The sequence below is a fragment of the Pseudopodoces humilis genome, chromosome 6, assembly GCF_049639895.1.
Source record: "Pseudopodoces humilis isolate 2021_Gansu_Grassland_sample_001 chromosome 6, ASM4963989v1, whole genome shotgun sequence".
In the NCBI taxonomy this organism is placed as follows: domain Eukaryota; kingdom Metazoa; phylum Chordata; class Aves; order Passeriformes; family Paridae; genus Pseudopodoces; species Pseudopodoces humilis.
The window spans coordinates 25,771,079-25,793,183 of NC_142205.1; the positions used below are offsets into that span (position 1 = coordinate 25,771,079).

General features: G+C 35.1%; 1 protein-coding gene across 9 annotated transcripts in view; it reads right to left on the reverse strand.

The window, feature by feature from the left end:
* The window catches only part of FRYL (FRY like transcription coactivator), a 162,078-nt gene that overhangs the window by 24,903 nt on the left and 115,070 nt on the right, over positions 1-22,105 (reverse strand). For 7 of the 9 annotated variants that reach the window (XM_014261370.2, XM_014261363.2, XM_014261355.2 and 4 more), the window contains 17 exons: positions 20,589-20,701; positions 18,107-18,257; positions 17,667-17,770; positions 16,907-17,092; positions 15,085-15,289; positions 14,110-14,231; positions 13,477-13,667; positions 12,665-12,759; positions 11,054-11,661; positions 10,531-10,628; positions 9,345-9,515; positions 8,254-8,394; positions 6,014-6,211; positions 4,666-4,827; positions 4,324-4,398; positions 2,984-3,160; positions 126-329 (listed from right to left, as the gene is read on the reverse strand). In XM_014261370.2, the coding sequence (XP_014116845.1) occupies positions 126-329; positions 2,984-3,160; positions 4,324-4,398; positions 4,666-4,827; positions 6,014-6,211; positions 8,254-8,394; positions 9,345-9,515; positions 10,531-10,628; positions 11,054-11,661; positions 12,665-12,759; positions 13,477-13,667; positions 14,110-14,231; positions 15,085-15,289; positions 16,907-17,092; positions 17,667-17,770; positions 18,107-18,257; positions 20,589-20,701 (3,001 nt within the window). The remainder of the gene's footprint in view (positions 1-125; positions 330-2,983; positions 3,161-4,323; positions 4,399-4,665; positions 4,828-6,013; positions 6,212-8,253; positions 8,395-9,344; positions 9,516-10,530; positions 10,629-11,053; positions 11,662-12,664; positions 12,760-13,476; positions 13,668-14,109; positions 14,232-15,084; positions 15,290-16,906; positions 17,093-17,666; positions 17,771-18,106; positions 18,258-20,588; positions 20,702-22,105) is intronic. The other 2 variants (XM_088057017.1, XM_088057016.1) reach the window with 1 other exon arrangement.

Consider the following 22,105-nt stretch of genomic DNA (forward strand, 5'->3'; position numbering starts at 1 on the left):
GCTTAGCCACATTAACTTAGTTCCTTACTATGTCACTTAGGTCGAAAGTGTGAGCCACACTTATCCATTAAATGTGCTAGGGAAAGCTTAAGTTCTCAGATTTCTTCCACAGAAAAATAACCTACCATCTGTGAACGAGACAGTATCTGACTTGCAGTCAGTGCTGCTTCTTCTTCTGAAGACTCATCAGTATCCTCCTGGTTGGTCAAGTTCAAGCTGGGTGTGCTGCCAGAGTACTGACACTCCTGAAGGGATGGGGTGTCTCCTTTGTCAATGCTGTCAAGAGAGCGCCTGCGAACGCCCCAGTTGAAGTTGTCCATGCTTTCACCCTGTAAAAAAAATGTTTGCACACATATGGTATGTACGAGTTTCAACACAATTCAGTTAATAGACAAATGAGACAGAGAAAACATGAGTACTAAATGTGTCATGAACAGAGTTTCAATCAGCCCTTTAGTTTTATTAAAATCTTAAGTACCTTGTTAAATGCTTGTAAATAAAATATACGGCAAAGGAAGTAGAAATCTTTTGAATATCTTCTTGGAAAGTAACTCAGTATGTAATCTAGAACTATATCAGTATTGTTTTTATAATCTGACTAGAAAGTACAAACACATCACAGACAACAACAGATGAACAAGCCAGGGCACCAGGCTGCAACTTACCTGCAGCTCCTGGTTAGCAAAAAGGAAAACACATATAATTAGAAAGAACGAGGACAAACACTTAAAGATACTCTAGAACCAGGGAAAAATGTTTTATTACATAGGATTTGCCAACAGTAAAAGACTGATTCAAGCTCTGGAAAAAAGCTTTAGTCAAAAAGCTAGTATTTAAAATAATGTCTCTTACTAATGAGATTAAAAAAAAAAAACAACAAACTGACGACAAAACACTAAAATCAGCATGCTCATGATACATTTTCTCTAGCGTAACATGTAAAGCAACTGTTCCAACAAACACTGATGAAGTTCTTTAATTAACACACATGAATCTATACTGACCACATCCAACTGACAAAACACTATCAACAATAATTATATACAGGGTGTAGAAAATATGATGTTAACACTAACTGTTTTACCAGCTACTTTGTGTCAGTTTTGTGAAGTGCACCCTGAATACCAATAGCTGGATCCATTCTCTTTGTGCATTTTTAAGCTGAGACATTTGGGTTTCAAATATCCATCATACTAAGTGACATCCATATCTTAAAAACACTGTTATTTTAATTCACAAGTACAATAATGATCTTTGATTTTCTCAACCACTTCATCAACCTTCAACAATTCAGCTAAGCAATATGGAAAACCTGGTGAAGTTCACGTCACTGGTCTACAGTTACTAGAACACCATAACTAGCCTGAAACATGGCTCCAAAACTGCCTCAACAGAGTTATCTCTTGTGGCGACTTATTAAATCACCATGACTCATTAAATATGCAAACTAAATGTTCTCTAATCTCTTTCTCTCTTAGTGATTTCTTTTCCTCAAGAGGATGGAAAGTTATGGCAAAGCAAAATAATTTCAAATACAAGAAAGTACTCCTACTGTGGGCTGAAGCACTTAAATTTAATCTGGATATTACTCAGATGTTAATCCTAAAATCCCCGGTTCATACTGTTGACATTTAATTATTAGCAATAAAGAACATTCTGTATTTTTGGTGAAAAAACAAGCCAGAGCTCTTACACCATATGCACAAATTTATATGTAACCTATCTCTACTATCTGTGGTCTTATTTTTTTTTCTCTAGTACAGCACTGCACATTGCATTCAGGCAAGTAATAAAAAAGAAACTGTCTTTTCTTAATTATAATCTGCTACTTAAATAGCACAGAATATTGGTTATATAATATAGGTTAACTTAATTTGGCAAAGTTTTAAACCTTTGCCATCCTATCTGCAAAGTTCTGTCTTAGCATTAAAATAGTATTTTAATATTACTGAGCCTTGATTCTGAACTGTCTGACTACTTGTATTCAATATAGGAAATAGTGTCTGAATAGTGTGTGGTTACATCTATGCAATATAGACTGTAATGAGCCTGTACTTTTCCTAGAAGGTGCAAATACTGGCTGAAGTGAAGCAATACACAGGAAGCAGGAGGAAAGTGAGATAAAACTAAAGAATTAGGGGGGAAACCCCATAAAGATGTCTAGATAAATTAAGAGAAGAACAATCAGTGTTTAGATAGGTAGATATATGTGGACTCATGACCAGCAAGGATGTCCATTATTAATTCAATATTTTGCACAGACTGTAATAAAACCACTGTAAGAAACTACAAAACATTTGACTTTTTCCTTCCCAGTCCTTTTACAGTCATACTTTTAAGCTTCAGCAAATTCTGATCTGAAGCCTTTTATTGATCTGAAACAAGTAACAATTGTTAACAGAATCTTCATTATTTCTCAATACTTGATTTTGTTTTACCTCCCCTGTTTTTGACAGAAGGAGAAGTAGAGGAACTATAAGAAGAACTACAATATACCAGATATAATGTAAAAGTCAAAGCAAGCAATTATAGAACGCAAGTCAATTGTATATAATGAGATAGTGTATAGTTTGTTACTTTGAAAGCTTTTCATCAAGTTCTCAAAATCCAGAAGCATATCAGAAACAATGATTATGCCATTTCCTTAACACACTGTTCCATAATTAAGTTTTCTCCTGCATGGTACCCAGGTGTTCATGCTGACATTGGCTTACACTGTCATATCACTTCACTTTCAGATAGAGTCACTTAAATCCCTCCAAAAACACCTCAGCTCTCCCCCGAAAGCCAGCCAACAACTTGCAACAACTTAACCCAGCAAAGTTTTTGATCCGTGTTTCTCTATCTAAGCTCCATCATGTCACAAATTCTTCTGAATTGGATTAGCTAGTAGGGCTGCCAATTCCTTAGAATTGCACCAGCACAACCTTATTTTTAAAATGCTTTCAAATGGAAATACACAGAAGAAACCCCAAGGTCTCACCTCCGCATCTTCCAATTCAACATCTAAAAAGTCAAAGTCTTTAAAAACTCCAAACTGTTGTTCACTGGTATTGTCTTCTACAGCCACTTCCTCCTCTTGAATCACTTCTTCTGTTGCTGAAATTAGACTAGTTTGCTGATCTCCAACTTCCAAGTCTTCATTAGAAGAAAACACAACCTGCAGATATGGATAAAAACAGAAGAACTTCCAATTTCTGTAATTCCAAAAGTCAGCTTTCCTTCTTCCTGCCATATAATGGAATTAGTGGCAGCCAGTGTGACTACCCCTAATACTTGACAGCACGTTGTTTCAAGACTATTTGGATTTTAAACTACATCTTTAAATTAGTGGTATGATTCTGTCGTTAATGTAATTAAGAAGTACAAAGGTATAAATAGAGAGAAAAATATAGCACCCAAACTTAATTTTCATAACCACATCAGTCAAATTTAAGAACAGAAAAATCCATCATAATAACCATCCACATGACACAGACCATATTGTTTTCACTTACAAATTTCTGTGGAAGGACTGTACACCTTTAAAAGGGATCCAATACTGGGCTACTGTGGCATTTACAACCTTCACAAATGACAATATTCTGTTTATTTCCATGCACTGTTTTTTTATCTCTCGTTTCAGCTTTCAGGCACCTATTTTTATTTATTTTAGCTTCTTCCACTAGTTTCAAGATCCTTCTCCCACCAACATTTTCCCCAGGTAAGAACTTCTATACCACAATAAAAAAATATGTTCTAGATGATAACCAAGGTATCATAACCTTGGTTATCATCTAAATAAAGTGGTAAAATAACCACTTTATTTTAAAAGCTGTCAATGTCATCACCACCATCAAGCACAGTATGCCAGTAGGGCTCTTTATACAGAAGTAAAACCTTCAACCAATTTTTACTCAACAGTTAAGACTATTGTTCCTATGAATAACCCTGTTTCATGGTATATGATCCACTGGTTATTTTCCATGGATTCTATGATATTTTCAATATAGCATCAGCACCCTTGCAGTCCTCAGCTACTACTACCCCTTCTCTCAAAAGCATCTGTAATGGACTAGATAGAGATTTAGTCAGAACACGGCTGATTCAATTCTAATTCAATTCTCTTTTCTAGCCAAGACAACCATGCCCACTGGAATCCTTGAGGAATAATAGCAATCCATTACTTCTGATTCTTCTTTTTAATCCTTCAATTGGATTTGTGAACTGCTGGACCAAAACTAGCTTGTTGAAATCCACTGTTCATAACTTCAGCAACACCTAAAAGTGCAATAGCATTCTGCTAGTTGAGTTCAAAAACCAAAACAAACCACCATCACTTACCGAAGGATTCTTGGGAAGACCAGAATCTGGACCACACAGAGAAAGCACATTCATTAACTTCTCCCTAGTCCTTCTCTGAAAAATATATCAAAGAAAATCACATAGAACGGCAGCTGTTGGAGGTCCAGGTAAAAATATAAAACATTTGCATTTTCAACTAGTCATATTGCACACTGACATCCTCTAAAGAGTCTTAAATTTTTTACTTTTCACCAGTATCAGCCTTTAGTTTATTAATTTACTCTTTTGCTAAGACAGACTTCAAAAAACACTTCAATACATTTTTTTTTTAATAAACTCATAAACACTGTCTCTAATATATGTATGAAGTGTTTGAGGCACCTGAGATGGCTGCGGTCTCTTCCAGCTGACAGGAACCAGTGCATTTGAATTGGAGCCTGATGAAGTTGAAGAAGTGCTCCGGGTCACAGCAATGACTTTTGGCTTCCCATTTCTACCAGCTGCGCTGTGCTGATCACCATATTTATTCCCAATAATTGGTGTCTAGCAAAAATAACAAACACTTCCTTAAAATTCAAATCTATGTTAGTAGAGACTACGTATTTGACTTTGGCATTATGTGGAATGTAGGAGGGTTTGTCTGTTTGCAAGCATTCTGTAAAGCCCAAGTCTAATCCACTGAGCCTTGGTACACTGGGAAATACAAAGCTGAATACTTGTACCCTATGCAGCAAGCTGCCATTCTGCCCACTTGTGTGGCTCTGAATTATGCACATTTTATGCTGACAATCCAATTATATTTTTAAACACACTTTAAAACCGTGTTCTAAGTTTAAAAGATGCAAAGCTTCTCTGTAGACTCATTCCCTGACATGAACAAGCTCTTTTCACAGACCAGCAACTTCATAAACACACACATACTTCTGAAAAAACAATGATCAAAATCAACTCTTTTGACAGCAAATGCTAATCCAAAAAACTCCATGGGAATCTCTCAATTATCTTCATGCCCTGAAACTTCAGTAGTTAATGTACTTACCAATTTAAGTAATGTTCCTAAGACATATATATCCAATCATTATCTAGGGTTAGCTTTAACCAGGAGCTCTTACTTCCCATCACTTCTAAAGCTTCTACAATTTTCACATCTCTACATTACACTGCAGTCACTCGGCCATGCTCCCCTTTTCAGATGTAGGTTGAGTATTATTGCTGGTAGAGGTGAGATTTTTAACCACAGGAGGTTTTTCTCCAATTGTATCCCTCTTACATTGAATTTCCTACATTTTGTATCCTGTCCTCTCCTCTGAATTTCCTCCCCCTTCCAAAGCCACGCCAAAACTGCAGTACAGGGTTTTAATCCTCTCAGCCCTTGAATGCACAGTCCTTCATTTGTTGAAAGTCCAGTATGTTCAGCTGCAAGCAGCAGCCAGCTGCATTGTCTGCTCTCTGACACAGCTGGGATACCCTTGAGAAAAATCTTACTGACTTTTAGAAATTAACTCTCCAGACTATCAAAAGGGAGTAAGGGCAAACAAACATCATAAAATAATTTGAAATTTACCTTCCAGCATGACTCTTATTTACAAGTACATAAAACTTCAATCTCTGCTGTTCTTAAAAATTGTACTTATTTAAAAACATATAGATGTAGAAAGCTAACAGAAAACAACACCTGAGTTTGTAACAGCAAGTCATAAGTGTACTGTTATCTAAATATAATAATTACCTCTGATATATCAAAATGAAAATCTAAGGTCTTCCCAGGAAGCTCCTTGGAGACATTATTAAAAATTTTCGTGAAAGAGATTTCCGGAGAACCTATGTCACCTCCATAAGACTTTGGAATATCATTAGGCACAACAAGGCTTGCTGACCGAGACACCACCAGTTTCAAAATATTAAGGGCTTCCTTCCAATATGGACTCTGAAGAGAACATACACAAATCATACAACAATCCCTTCAACCAAGACATCAATTTTTATGTACAGTGGTATTTTTTAAGAATCCCCAGCCCTAAATCTCTGATATATTACACATGGCTGAAGGGAAAGGTGGCAAACTTCAGACTCTGAAGTGCCAGGAAAGCAGTGGCAAGGTATCAGGCCATCTCATAGTGCGTGGTCAGATCCACCCAAGCAGGCTCAGCAGCTCCAGATCACTGGGCCAGCCACAACCAGACCACAGTCCATGTCCCACCATCCCTGTAGTTACATATTTTTTTTTTACCACTGTCTGAAGCATCTGTTCTTTGTGACTCAGGAGACAGAAACAGAGTATTTAACTATCACTTACCTACAATAAATGACAGTATTCAAACCAACTATTCCACCTCTTGCCATCTTTAATTAATTTACAGTTACAAGGAGAATAAACGGAATTTGAAACATGCAAAACTATTCCTTGCTTGAAATACAATATCAAACCAATGCAGTGCTTAAGAAAAGCTATGATAAAAGTGTGAGAATGTAAGAAGCAGAGCCTGAGTTAGGTGGACTTCCCTTGAAAAGATGATTAAGACACTGTAAATAATTCAGTGGTTTCAATTACACACACTGCGGAGAGAATGAGAAGAAGAGACATAAAATAAAAGCAGCTTTGTGCAAAGGTTAAGATTTACACTCCTGGAAATGCAAGCATTCTGCCTGAAACTTAAATCTTCCAATTTTTGAAATCAGCATGATGACTGGTTTTTTTTTTTTAAATTTGCCATGTTTGCCAAACTATTTTTTTACTGCATTAAAAAAAGTAAACACTCCTTTCAATTCTCTAAGTAGTATATGCTTTATGCTTCTTTTCAGATAATAAGTCTTCAATAGTCTCCTCAATTTCTGTGCATCAGAAGCATAAAAAAGGGAGTCTCAAACTGGAACTATCGTACAGCAACTTTAATTTATTTACAGCCACTGTAATTGCAGAGGACTGAAAAACCCAAAGCTGAGTATAAGTACATTTAAACAAGACATGATAATTTATGATCTTTTCTTTTGTCATTTATAGTAACATACTTTATCAAAAATATGTTAAGACTTCTCTGGAATATTTTTTAGCTAGTACTATATTTTGATAGCTTACATTTAATTAAGATTACATTCCATGATAGTGTGGGCTTGCATAGAAAGCTCAGAGGAAAGGTTAGAGGTGAAAGCAAGAAGCTGCCAGGCCATAAGAACTATAGCTAATGCTAATCATTCCATTTTGCCTAATGCACTCTGACATGAGCACAATATCTAAACAATATATCCATCAATAACAAAACATCCAGGGAACATTACTTTTCCTGGTTTAATTATGATTAAACCATTTGACTGAAATACATTTGGCAATAATGGAATTCAGAGAGAAAATAAGAGAATGTTGTGCACTGAAATGGTTTTAAGCTCCAGGCATTTTCAAAAAATCATTCAGTAAGATGCTAGACTTTCTTCTGTGAAATAGATTTTCAGTAAATTTGTGTTTCAAGTACAAAGGCTTAAATTACCTTGGGCAAAACACAGTGGTTCATTTTTGGGAACTTTCTTTAATAAAAAATGTACGCAATTTTGTTAAGGCGTACCTTAAAGTTCCTCACGGATATGTCACTGAGAGTGGTTTATATATTCATTTAACTGTAAAATTTTCTTTTTAAAACATATACACATAAGTAAAACATTTGTGCAGCTTAGCAGTAAACATTTCCTTGAATTTTAATAGTTGAAGGATCATCTTTAACTGCATACAATGAGTTGCCTACATCTGTAAATAGATGCACATTCACCCAGGTAACTCGTTCCACCAAATGCAAATCACATTGGACAAATACACAAACATCTAGTGAATTAAGTACACAGGAAAAAAAACCCCTACGGAATCTGACTACAAACAACTATTTTTATATCTGAAATAAATTCCCCCCAAAATTCAAGTGTAATTTTGATAATATTTTGATAATGAGCAGACAGGTTTTTACAGCTCTTCAGAGTACCTACCTGAACATATTTACCAATAACTTTTATGATTTCCAAATTAAACTGCTTCACTGGAGCTGTGGATAGGTCAATATGACTCAGAAGACTGTAAATGATCTGCAGCAATGACTGTTGCATACTGGATAAGCCTTTCTCTAACAGCTAAAAAAACATTTTTAAAATACAAAATTTAATTAGGGCCTTTAATCGCAGCAAAAAGTGAAAGCATACATTAAAATGCAGCTAACTTCTACACACATTTATTTTTCTGTTCAAGAAACATAAATGTACCACTTCCCATTTTTCAAACTCTTGCTTTACTACTAAAAAACAGCAATGCAACAGCACAATGGGTTTTGTCCTATTTTGTTTTTTCCCCTGAATTTTGACATATTTTTAACACAGATGGAAAGCACCTAATAGTAAAACACTTTTCACTAAATCAAAGAGTTCATACTAATTCAAAGTCTTAAAACTGTATGAAAAACAAGATTTAAAGAAGATTGGTAAGTGCAGTTTTACAACAAAATAGGTACACATAAAGTCATTTGGAAGAACGAACAAATTTTTTAAAATGTCTCCATCAGACTGAAGCAATACTTCGAGGACAAGCTCTACAAGCTTTTCATACAAAGTACCTAACAGCTTTCCTCTGTGAATGGCCGGCAGAATAATATACTGATTTCTATAACTTAAATGATCTTTTTCTACATTATGCTATACTTACAACTAAACTTTGCAATTAATTTTTAAAGTTGTGATAAAAACTTGTACCTGACTAAAGAAGGTCTGAAAATTTGCATTAAGCTTATTTTGCTAAAGCCAAAACAGTATATATTAAAGTAGTAGAGATATAAACATCTACTGCTAAATACCACTCTCACAAAAGGAGGTCTTTCATTAAAGGGATTATCATTTCAAGTTATATTGCAAATATATAAATTACTGCACTCCAAAATGGCAACAGTCATCCCTTTTCTACATTCTAGAACATTTTAGTAATATTTTCCTGTTAGAGAAAATATCCTTTATTCCCCTTGATATTCAGAATCATGAGAAATCAGGAAATGGCAATGAATTGTCAACATGAGATACTTCTAGTAAAAATTTACCTCTGCAAGATAAGTTATGAGGTTAAATGTGGCATCTGAGAAAGAGTCATGCAAGTATCTACACACTACATTAATCCAGTTAGAACAGTCTCTGGAATAACTGTGTGTACTGTATAAACTCATCATATGAGCCAGATTGGCAAGAGTTGGTGACTTCTCCTCTGCACAAACCTGAAAAGCAAAACCATATTTAATTATATTAATTTAATATAATATTTAATTATATTGAAAGTATTTCATATATATTTTTAATCCAAGCATTCATGAGTCATTATGCACTTCTCCCAGATTTCCCTCCAAGATTTCACTTCAGGTATTTTCTAGTAAGTGAAATCAAACCAATCACACAAGCATGACCTACAGTTTCTGTTAATTTTGGTACTGTGGCATCCATGTCCCAAGTTTATCTACTCATCATACATTTGGTGTGATCAACCAATATCCCTCTCTCGAGTAATACAAGAATTTAAGGGCAGCAGTACTTTCTGCACTTGCATCAGACACATACTGTTTGAGTCAGCCTGTGCACAGCTTAGTGGTTCACGTGTCACAGCCTGGGCAGACAGAGGTGTATGACTACATCTCCTGTGACAGACAGCTCTTTCCTATTCCCCTTTCCACATTCTTCCTTAAAAGAAAGACTTTGTCAGGCCAGTGCAAACCCATCCTGGCTGACAACAGTTGGTGTGCACCACATACTGCTTTAACAGCCACTACAGTTCAGAAATATTTCAAGGTGTATTTCACTGTGTACAGGTAATAGAAAAAACATGCAACCTTTTCTTCCCTGTCGACCAGTAAGAATCACTTCCTTCTCCTAAGAAAATTAGGAAGCATGCTTAAAATGTGATTGGGTTGACATTCAAAATTACAAATAGAAAAATCAGACAAGTAAGAAAAAGTAATTGATATCATTAGTAAGAAAATTTGTTCTTGACATCTAAATTTTACAGAATAAACTAAATGTATTTTTTCATTGACAGACAGAGTCAGGGTTTTGTCCCTACAAAGTCTAGCTGTATAAATTAGATTGAATCATATATTTAAAATATGACCTCTTACAGTTATGTGCGTATTACTATTAGAATCACATAGGAGTATTATATTAGGGACCCCCAAAAAAATACAGAAACAAGGCTGGTATATATATCCTCCCGCATACTTCTCCAAGCAACAAATTACATACCTTTGCTATCCTGTCAGCTGTTTCTTTACAAAACTGAGTTGGGTTATCAAAATGTTGTATCAGATGAGGAAGCAGGCACAAGATGTTTAGGGGAAATCCTAAACACATACATAAACAGTGTTATATGAGCCCTTAAGGATTTTCATATGACTTAATTTAATGTGGAATTAGCCTGTATTTAAAACTATTACAGCATGTCACATACTTTCACACAGATGTATAACTTATATATACACATACATTTACCTAAACATACATAAGTATGTATTCATGAACAATGTATATAAATATGTTTGTGTTAGGTATAAAAATGCATGATGAAAGTAAAATCATCACTGGAAAAATTAAGCAAAACTTATCCATGAAACTGGATAGTTTTAGGCACTACATCACATTGCTTCTAAAAATGTGTAAACAATGCTAATTGAGCTGGTTAGCACAAGATCAAGGAAAAAAAATACACAGCTCTTAAAAGTTCCTTGCAAACAGTAGTCTGTTTTTATCACATGTTTACCAAAGATACCTGCTAACTGAGAAGGATCCACCAAAGCATGCCGGGAAATTGTGATGAGTTTACTGAGGAGATGAACTGTCATTTCTTGTGTAGAGGCTGAAGTAAAGCCTTTCAGAAAAAGCTGCTGAAGGCCTGGGAAGTTATTCCATTTCAGTTTATTCTGCACCTTTTCTATCTTTTCCCGACTCTCTGATTTATCCAGAGGCATGTGAATAAGAAGCTTGTTGAGTAGTTTGAGAGCCAGAAGGTATTCATACTCATAATCTGACTCCAGCAACGAAGCTGCAATCCAGAATATGGTGGCCATCAAGTTGACAGGGTCAGTAGTGGGCTGCACATCATACATCCCTCCCTCTCTAAGGGAGGAAAGGCTTCTAGTCCTTGCCAAACTTCCACCATGATTTATCCTTCCATCCATTATATCCAGTGTGTTGCTCCGTCGCCGGTCGCCTCTCCGCTCACTGATTAAATTCAGTCTCAAGGAATTACTCCTTGTGTTGCTGTAGTATCCCAAACAACTGCCACTATTAATGGGGCTTGTGCTTAGATTTATCTGTCCAGTGCTTTTTCTATTAGCTGCATACTTGTTTCCCATTACAGATTCATGGTATGAGGTTCTAAAATAAAAAGCAGTATTACATATTGTTACATGCAAAATCCTTTAATAACATAGTTTAGAAAACGGGAATAAAGAAAAAAGATGTCACACTAATCACATACACATGCAGTGAACAGTCTGGCTCATCACCCTAAGAGTATTATAATACATGTAAATACAGGATTTATGTATCTATTATTAAAATATCCTTAGGGCATAAGGACAAAACTGCAGAATCCTGTAATCTTTTCTACCAAATCTATTTGTTAGAGAAATCCCAGAATACCATAAGAATTACAGCAAAATCAGAAAAATTAGCCCATAGCCTGTAAAAGATTATGTGTGATAGCATCCCAACTTATTTAAAGATGTAATAAAAGTAGAGAAATTAATGAATTGATACAATTATTACCATGTATTTGTCTGAAGTATCTGACCTAGGAAATCCAACACCTTCCTATTCTGATGCTGAGAAATTGAATGTATTCCTAGAAATCTCAGCATTTTCAAAAACTTTGTGAGGAAGTCAAACAAATGTCTGTACATTTGGGGATTTTTTTCAGTTTGATAAAAAGTCATCAAGGTAAACATTCAAACTGTAATGAGACACGTAAATGACTCAGACTGTTCAGTAACACTTCTTACATACCGACAACAAACCTGAGGCCTAAGACAGACCAACATTAGCAGAGCCTTTAAATTCAAGAAGTTTAAGAATAACTGGCAATATTTCAGAACTGAGCTATAAGGAACTCCTTGAACACCATTTTACAAAATTAAATTGAACCCAAGAGGGTAAATCAGAAAGGCAATAAGATATCCTTTTCAGGAAATCTAGATTCTTACAAGTTTTGCTTGAGGCAGAATGATAAAAACATAGCACAGCAAGCAATTTTGCTTATATGGATATAATTATTCTGCAAAGATGACAAGAAATTACTTCATTACGTTTATAATACAGATTTTTAATAACTCAAATGTACAAAAATGCATAATGAAGACTGAATAATAAAAGAACTCACTGAGAAAGGGCAGAAAGCAGATCATAATGCTTCATGGTTTCAGCCAATGTATCAATAGCAGATTCTAAAGTCAAAAGCAGCTCTATGACGAAACCCTGGGGAAAGCCACAGGCCATTATAAAATATGCAATATGCACAAGGAAGATCACAGAAAATCTACTGAGTAGCAATATAAAAATATAAAATCAGTATCAGTAACTAAATTATTTCATGCTTCACTTAGAACACAATCCTCATGAGACAGCTCAAGTTAGCAGTAAAGCTTTAAGACAAGGAAAAACTTCAATTTATTTATAAGCATTTACTGAATTAATTCTGGTCTGTATTGTTTTTAAGGATGGACTGAAGGATGAAGTAATTCAGACTCATTTTACAATATGAAAAGATTAGATACACTCTTTAAGATGTACAATGACACTAAGTTGAATGTTTGTTAACACCTTATCAGGTAAAGTTCTTAACAAAAGAAAACAAATCATTTCTTATATGGCTGATCTCAGTATTCTCTAACAATGAAAGAAGTGGTGTCTATGGGAAACAGATTTATCAAACTCTCTGAAGGAGCGATATTTATCAAACTCTCTGAAGGAGCGTATCGCTCCTAGAAAAAAATGTGTACAACTTTTCCTCAGTTGATTAGGTGAAATTCAGGAAGTATCATGATTAAAACTGTGTTGATATTTGAAATACTTAAAAATAAAATGCAACTGAATAAAACAAAGCTTTCAAATTTTGCTGTCATTGAACTAATGCATGCACATCATTTAGGCAGACTTAGCTTTCTAATTAAATGGGGGCAAAATTTCAAATACCTGAGCTTCTTCTCCTGCATCTCCAACAGTTTCTACTAGTCTGGAGAGAACATCAGAAAGTGTAGATGGAGTGAGAGGCTGCTTCAGAGCCCTGAAAATCTGAAAGGACCTCCCAGCATAATGGCGAGAGGAACACGAAAGCGCAGTTTGCAAAGCAACTTCACTGAGACGATGTTCCAATTGATATCCTCCTAATAAGGCAAATAAATATTCTAGCAACACGGCTTTATAAAAAAAATCCACTTGAATTTACTGAAGAATAAATTGCCAAAGTCATTCCTAAATTTAAAATATTCTCACATCCTCTATATTTCTCTCAAGAGGTATTAGTCTCAAAAATCTTTACAGGAATACAAACACGTATTCCAAATTTTTAATGCTAGAGAGTCTTGCAGATAACAAAACATTTATGATTTGAATATTAAGTGTTCACAAGAAATTATAAGATTATATTTAAATCTGTCATAACAAACATGAACTGAATTGTGCAACATACAAGAAAACTCTTATTTAGAAGCAGTAATTATCTAGAGTGATTTTATAAGTAACCTATGTGTTTACAAGTATTAAAAAGCATTTATTTAGTTTGCAGTCTTGCACATTTGACCATGTATTGTCTGTTTTCTAACATACCTGAGCTAGACTGTTTAAATATAGATACCACATGCTTTAAAAACACAGTTAACTGTTCAGCACTCTTTATATTAGGGTTCTTGGCCGAAACATCTTCATGATTCCAAAGTGGGCCTCTTTTCCTAAAAAATATAAAACTAGAGTAAACAGAATGTAAAACAGCCTTTCTCCTTAATATTATTTAAATTAAACTCAAACAATAAGGTTAATTGCAAAAGAATCTACTATGTACCACATAAAAGAAACCATCTAGAAAGTGCAGTCGCGAATTGGAAAGAATTTTGACAACTGACCAATATTATAAAATATGGAAGAAGTTAAGCCAAAGTGAAAAGCAATGTATCAGCTCCAACTGAAATAACTAGGTAAGAAGATGGAAGAGATGTTCTCTGGTATAGTTTTGGTATAATAGTTCTCTAAAAAAGAACCAGTACAACTACCACCATTATGCACTTCCTAACTCCTATCTTCCCAATTCCTTTCCACTGATAAACAACACCATTATAAATTTAGGATGAGGTAAAGCAAAAGTATTGAAAGCATGGAGAAACAGGTAGAATTTCAGATTTACACCACCTTGAAAGCTTAATATAAACTATCATACAAAAAAATGCAAAAATGTGGATGATTTTATCAATGTCCTTTGCAACAAATCCCTCATTTTTGAATAGTCAGCTCTCTACCACTAGGTAAGCCCTCAACCACACACAAATCTTGCAGCTCCCTAATCATCTCAATGTATTCCTGCCCTAATACAGAATAAAACATAGCAAAATACTTTTAAACAGTCAGGATTTGAAAGGGTGGTCAAAATTCTCTGAAAGTGTTGGAAAGTTAGAGCTTTTTGTATATGTATCATGTAAAAACACTTACTGGTGATAAAACAGAGAATTAGACTACATGATGCTAAATAGTAAGAGGTTTGCCATTTTTCCACAAAATATGTCTTGATAAATATAAAAACTGAAATCTTACCTTGAGGTAATAAATTCTATAAGAGTTTTCACTTTTTCATCCTGCTCTACTGAAATGTCAACCTCATTGAGGATTGTGGTGTGCAGTTGAGAAATGGCAGAACTTGTATTTCCTAAACTGATGCTAGAAGAGGTAGAACTTGAACTAAGCCCTGAGTCTGTCATTGGGGAGGGCTGGTAGTCAGGTATAAAATCATGAACACCTGCTGAAATTGAAACAATATGATCATGCACTTTTAAGTTGACAGTTAATATTAAGTATATAAAAAGAAAAAATAGCCCTCTAAAAAGATCAATAACTTAGTAAATGTAATGACAGCACTTAAAAGAGAATAAATTAATGGATACAATAATTTCAGTGAAATCAGCAAGTCTCATATATGCAAATTCTTCATATGACTTATATGAACTTTAATTAGGAACAGCAAGATCCCTTTTTAAAACCCCTGTACTATTCTTGGCTTTGTACTAATAGTATGAGAACTCATCAGCTTCTGAGGCATCTCAATTTAATTAAAAAAATTATACAGACTATTTCCTACTAATAAGCAGATAATTTTTTTTCTTAAAACCCAGTCCCAGTGTAACTGACAGTACTCAAATCAGTGAACATTAAGTATTATCTAGTGAATGGACTAAGCAGAGCCCCTGTGGCTGTACAAAGTTTCTCTGAAGTTAGTTTAATCTTGTGGCAAGGAGATTTTTCTCTTCTATATAAAAGAACCACGTGGCAATAAAATACAACTGAAATGACTCCTCACATTGCCCTTCTATCCATCTATGAAGGGCTGAGAGAAAGTAAACTACCAAGAAAAACTGGCAGGGCCCTTGACCACAACGTTTGTATTTAAATAAGCTTAAGATTCACCAACACATCACAAGTTTTCACTATAGAACCACAGAGTTTGGACTCGGGTATTTGAGCTTAGCCAGCCCGAATAAAATTTAAAATTAGCTTGTACAACCTTGTGCTTTACACATGGCACAGATATCTAGGCACAGATATGCCTTATCTAGGCATAGATATCTGTAAACGCCTTATCCTAATACCCAGCTGGAAATGTTTGATGCTGACCTTATTCTAGTTTCTATCAGACATCTTTGTTTTACTGTGTCATGTTTAGACACTTTCATCCAAGCCCTTAAAGATTAGGAAGGTAATTCACAAATCAGATGTCTACTTTTGCTAAGCAATAAAACCATTGCTGGTATGACCAAAAGAGAACAAGCAATTGTATGGCAATATGCTGCCACCTACTGAAATAACATGAAATACTAAATGGTAAAAAACCAAACTATTTCAATAGAAACTACAATATAGTCTCACCATCAGAATATTCCCTTCATAAAGGGATGCATAGAAATATAGAGTGTACTGTATAACTACAATATTGCAAAATTAAGGTGAATATTAAAAACTAGTATCTCAAAAATATTCTGACAGCGAATAAAGAATGCAATCACAGCTGAAAAAAACATGGAAATTTTAACTTGCTATAAACAAGAAAGAAATGTATCTTCTTGGTTTTTATTTTCAAAGGCATCATAAAAACTGCTGTATTAAAGTTCCAAAAACACAGAACTCCCTCTTTGAATTCCTCTACTATTCATCATATCAACTGTGCTCCCTACTTTGATGACTGAGCACAAAGTGCTAATAAGAACTCTATTCATTTTGACTTCATTAAAATCCAAAGAAATACATTTTAATGCCAAGGCCTCAGGAAAATATTACAAACAACAGAAATCTTAATAATGCCTGTAAGAAGAAATAACTTCCCATGTCATTTCAACAAGCAACATGCAATAAATCAAAAGCATACCTGTGAAAGTGTAATCTAAATGGGTCATTTGCTTGACAGTGAGCACCCTGGACTCATTGAACTCTCTGTTTCTGAGTAGGACAGAAGCAACAGACTGGACATTACTGCCAGAGCCCATCACTATCAGTAGATGCAAAAGTAGTCGTTTACAATGCTCATAGACTTCAGGGTGACCGTGGTCAAAACCTAACACAAAAGGAAAACAGCAAGGCTTTTTGACATTCAAAGGGCATGCTGAATTACATTATTTAAAAAAATAGCTGTATTCAAATTGATCTGCAATACTTTTCCAAACAACAGATATAGAATTCTCTAAGCAATACTTTTTCAGTGCTTCAATATAGAAATAACAGCATACAGTTTAACAAACTGTCTGTTGATCAGACTAACACATATCTGATAATCCCATGCAAGGCTGAAGTACAAAGTAATCTTAAGAATAATTTTAAGTAAGAACTTAAATCTGTGCTCTGTATGAAAATTATTACCCTTAGAAACAGAAAGGAAAAAACCTGAATTTTAGTGTGCCTTCTACAAGAGGTTAAAGTGACTCCAAAAGAAAGTGCCTTGAAACAACTCCAAAAAAAAACTTAATTACACTAATTAAGCTGAAAGCTATTCAAGTGAATTTTTAAAAATACTGTAAATATTATCCAATTATTGGGATTTCAATACAATGGCGATAGTTAATTTAAATATCAAAAACAACAGCTGAGAATCCTTCAGGTTACTGTATGTATTTCTGTAAGAAGTTAGTTACCTATAAAAATTGCATGAAGCAAAAGATGCAAGTATCCTCCCCATTCCACCTTTACACTGTGGTCAACTATCAAATCAGTCAAAAGAATCACTGCTATATTGCATCTAAAACAAAGAAAATAGTATGTTAGAAGAATGTAACAGGAACTTAATGAAGAGCTGCAAAGAGCTTCATATGCTTCTAACTTGTAGTCTTCAGTCTATAACCATTCACAAAGCTGTGTTATAAGGGAAAAGATGAATGCTCATAATAAAAACAGAAACACTTTAATCCTCCACATTAAAAGGCTGAGTAATCTCAAATTGCTAGACCTGTGAGTAAACCCACAGAAAACAAATGCATTATCAACTGTCCTTTAATCTGCTATCTTCAAATTACTGTATTTGTGAAACACAAATGAAAACATAATGAAGTGCCACTGCAATTGCCAAAACAGATACCTGTGAAGTGACATGCCCGGAGGAGAAGTTTCAGGCAAGTAATCCACCAGTGGTGACCAGCAACCTCCAGAAGGTGGGAAAGGGAGAGGCTCTCCTTGATTGTGCTCCATCACCTTCAACCGCCAGTTGGAATACAGAGGCATTGAATCACCTAACACAACAGCAAATTAAACCATAAATATAATTACAATGCATATTTCTGTATGTTACAGTCTTCTGAAGAAATATTTTTAAATTCTTGAAAAGCTGAGATCTAGGAGAGGGGAAGGGGAGCCAGCTGTAAACAGCAGTAGTTGGGCACAATTTTTAAAAAGAAATAAAGTGGTTACTTCTTCTAGTATGATTCTACAGAAGTTACACACATAACAGACTAAGATGTTATTGAATAAGTTCATAAAAACTATGATAAAAGACAAAGTGATCTGATGTAATTTCCTTGAATTTCAAACCTTGCACCAGATAGGGAGTTAACTAAGGCTGGGTCCTAAGATTTAATGGAACTCATCTTGAAGAGCATTTCATTAAAGGCTAAGGAAGTATTCCTCAAGAACACATCTTTATAGGTCTCACAGCAAAACCCCACCAGTGCTATGTGGGAGATAATGCTGGCCTGATTCATGGGTAACTTGGAAATTACCACTTTTACAACAGCATATCTCAATCTGACTTGATAAAAGTTACTGCTCAGAAAATCAGTAAATTTGTCAAGAAAGCACAGAAAGACATTTAGTTTTTTATTAAGCAAGCTTCTAAAGTGCAAGAAAAACATCAGGAGTTTGGTATGAGAGTATACTGCGTTAACACACCCAAAATACTTTTCTAGTTTAAAAGTTGTTTTGGACTTTAGAACTATCAGACAAGATTAGAAACAAGGAAACTGCCTCAACAGATCAATGTTCCATTGATTCTACCAGCTTTGTTTGGAAGTATAGCTGCATAAGTTTCAGATGTTCACACATGTATCAGCTCATTATCACCCTCTCCAATGGAAGTGACAAACTTCTTACTGATGGAACATATAAAATATCATCCAGCTCAGGATACTCAGTGTTGCTATCACAAGCAGCAAACAAATCCAAAATTCACTGCAGCTGTCATTCTGGATAATGCCTATCCATGCAGTAGTAAGCACTCTGGCTGACCAGAAGCCAGCCACTAAGCTGTTACTGACCCAAAGTTTAGCAGATTCTGCATTAGTATGTCCAGCCCTTGCAACAATCTTTGTAGAGGACATTAGGTCTCACCTCCTTGACAGAGGCAGTAAGAACCACATATTCACTTAACCTTCAGTGTGCAAAGAATCAGTCATTGAGGATCAGAAGATCCTAATGGACTCTTGTTGCTTCAATAATGTTGCTTCAATCCAAAAACGGATAGGATAAGTTCCATACTGACATCTAAAGCTCAAAATGCAGAAGTTTACATCTTGTTGCTCAGTCACACAAGAAAATTAAGGAAAAGGCAGTGTAGTACTGTGTGCTGTAACATACCCAAACAACTTAACCGGTAGTAAAATCAATGCTCAATCAAAAAATGAGTGAAATCTAAGTCTGTGGGACGACTGAAATATATCTGATTATCCCATGCAAGGTGAAGTACAAAATGATTTAAATTACTAACAACCTGTTAGCTGAAACAAGAGTTTCAGTCAAACAACTGCTCTGACCAAGCACAAAAAACCCACTAATGTAACACATAATTTACTACCTGACTGACCACTGTCCTCCTTTTTGCCTGATTACATGACCTGTTTGCCTTTCCCTAGCACTGCCATGGTGATTTGTGTCTTAGGCATTGGTAGAAAAGTAGTCACAGTTAAAGGGCCCCTGTTAAGGAAATCTTTCCAAAATTGTAATGGAGTTTCAGGAGAAATTTTTATCTCTTTCCATACCTCTGCTTCTCAGAAAAAACAAAACACAGATCACAAAAAATAACCCAAAACACCTTTTCAAAACCATATTGGAAATTAGATGTATGTAAAGAGAACCTTTTTCCTTGCTATATTTTCCTATGCTATGACTTCAAAAAGTTTAGTACCCTTTTTTAAATAAGCCAAGGAATGCTATCGTTTAAAAGAACAATTACTTGTAATTTCCTTTTTTCAAAAAAATTATTTTTCCATTGCCTTTTTTTAAATCTCATCTTCATCCTGCTCTTCTCTGTTTCTTGTGACTAACTGTCAAAGAAACAGAGTAAAACCATTTCATTTAGGAAAATGTTCACAACTCATTCCAGAGAACAACAAAAAGAACAAAGCGTATTATCTTCCTTGAATATTTTATTGCAGTCAAATGTATGCTAGGCTTCAAATAGCAGTAATAAGATGGAGGAAGATCAAAAAAAACCTCTGATTTTTAATATGTTTATGAAAAAAACACTGATAATGCTCATTTCTTTATGTTCCACAACCTTCAGAAGAAGTATTAACTTGTTAAAATTCTGTGTGCTATTCGTAAAAACATTTTAAAATAAAGAATATTACTTTTTTCCTCTTCATATGATCCTCCAGAGCTGCTGCTGTAGCGAGATTCCAGTCTGTGGTGCTGGCGGTTTAAGTTGCTGTTCAACCCACTGTAGATGTCTAGGTGTGCATAGCTGTAGGTGCAAAGAAAGCAGAATTAGTAACTGACATTCTATGACAAATGTTAATCATGGTCTCTTAGTACAACTGTATTTCAGCAAAACTCTTACACAAAAAATAATTCATCTTACAAGGATAATCAACATGATGCCAAAGCACCTCAGTTGTGTAAGACATACCTTCTCTAGCAACACCAGATAAGGGGATTCAAAGAGGTTATCCACTACCAATTGTATTTCTGTTCCATCATTTTCACTAACATTTAAGCACATTAAAATATTTGTTACCATTTTACATAAGTTCTCCTCACTCTTGAACAAAATAAGGAAATCCGTATGTGATCTGGCAGAGACATATGCATGTATACACACACAAGTGTCCAAGACCCTACCTTGCTAATCTGATGAACTATAAAAAAATCAGAGAAATTAAGAGTGCTAAAAGCACCATTTCCAAACTATTTCTACCTAAGTTTCTAAATTCTCTCCTCCTGGCAAGTCCAAGATGTACAGGGTACATGTCATCAAGAATTTTATAGCTGGGGAGGTTTAAGACAACTCTACAGTATATGCAAACTCATAGAGACTTTCAAAACTGCCTTCATTACTTTACAAGCTTCTTCAGCTTGAGCCCCCAGAGCAGCCAAGTACTTGTCTGTGCCTTGCCAGGCTGAATTCTGAATGACACCTCGCATTCCAGGTTTCTGTGATTTACTATAACACAGCTCACCTCAATTTAATTTAAGTAATGGTGTTGCCTCTCCCAGTGTATTTACTATTCTAACTATATTGGCATAATTATCCTAGGGAAAAAAAGAAAGTGTCCAACTAGGAAATTATATCCAAACTGTAGCTATTAAAGCTCTCCAAAAAGTTATCAGAAATTCATTTGCAAACTTATGGCATGGTTGCTACTCCACAGTAATGGCACATGTGTACACTTTTTCCTCATGCTAATTACAGTCTCTCCACTCCCATTTCACTTGAAGGTTAGCTATCCATATTAACACAAAATGACAGCTCCAAGTACACAGCCTAAGACTATATCAACTGCTGGCTTTCCACCAGCCTCCGTAACAGAGTCTGCCAAATTTCTCCAAGAGATTATGTTTAAATAGCTCAAAAATTAGAGGGGAGAAATGTGTTTTAAAGTTACTGTAAGGTATCTTGACACAGATACCAGACATCCAAACACCTCAGTCAGGGAAAATAAACTAGCTTGCAATACATAGGCACTGTTAATTTCCAATGAGGTAATAAACTAATTTGTGAGTCATAAAATCACAGAATGACTTGGGTTGGAAGGGACCTTAAAGATAATCTGGTTCCAACCCTCTGCCATGGGCAGGAACACCTTCCACTAGACGAGGTTGCTCAGAGCCCTATCCAGCCTGGCCTTGAACACTTCCAGAGATGGGG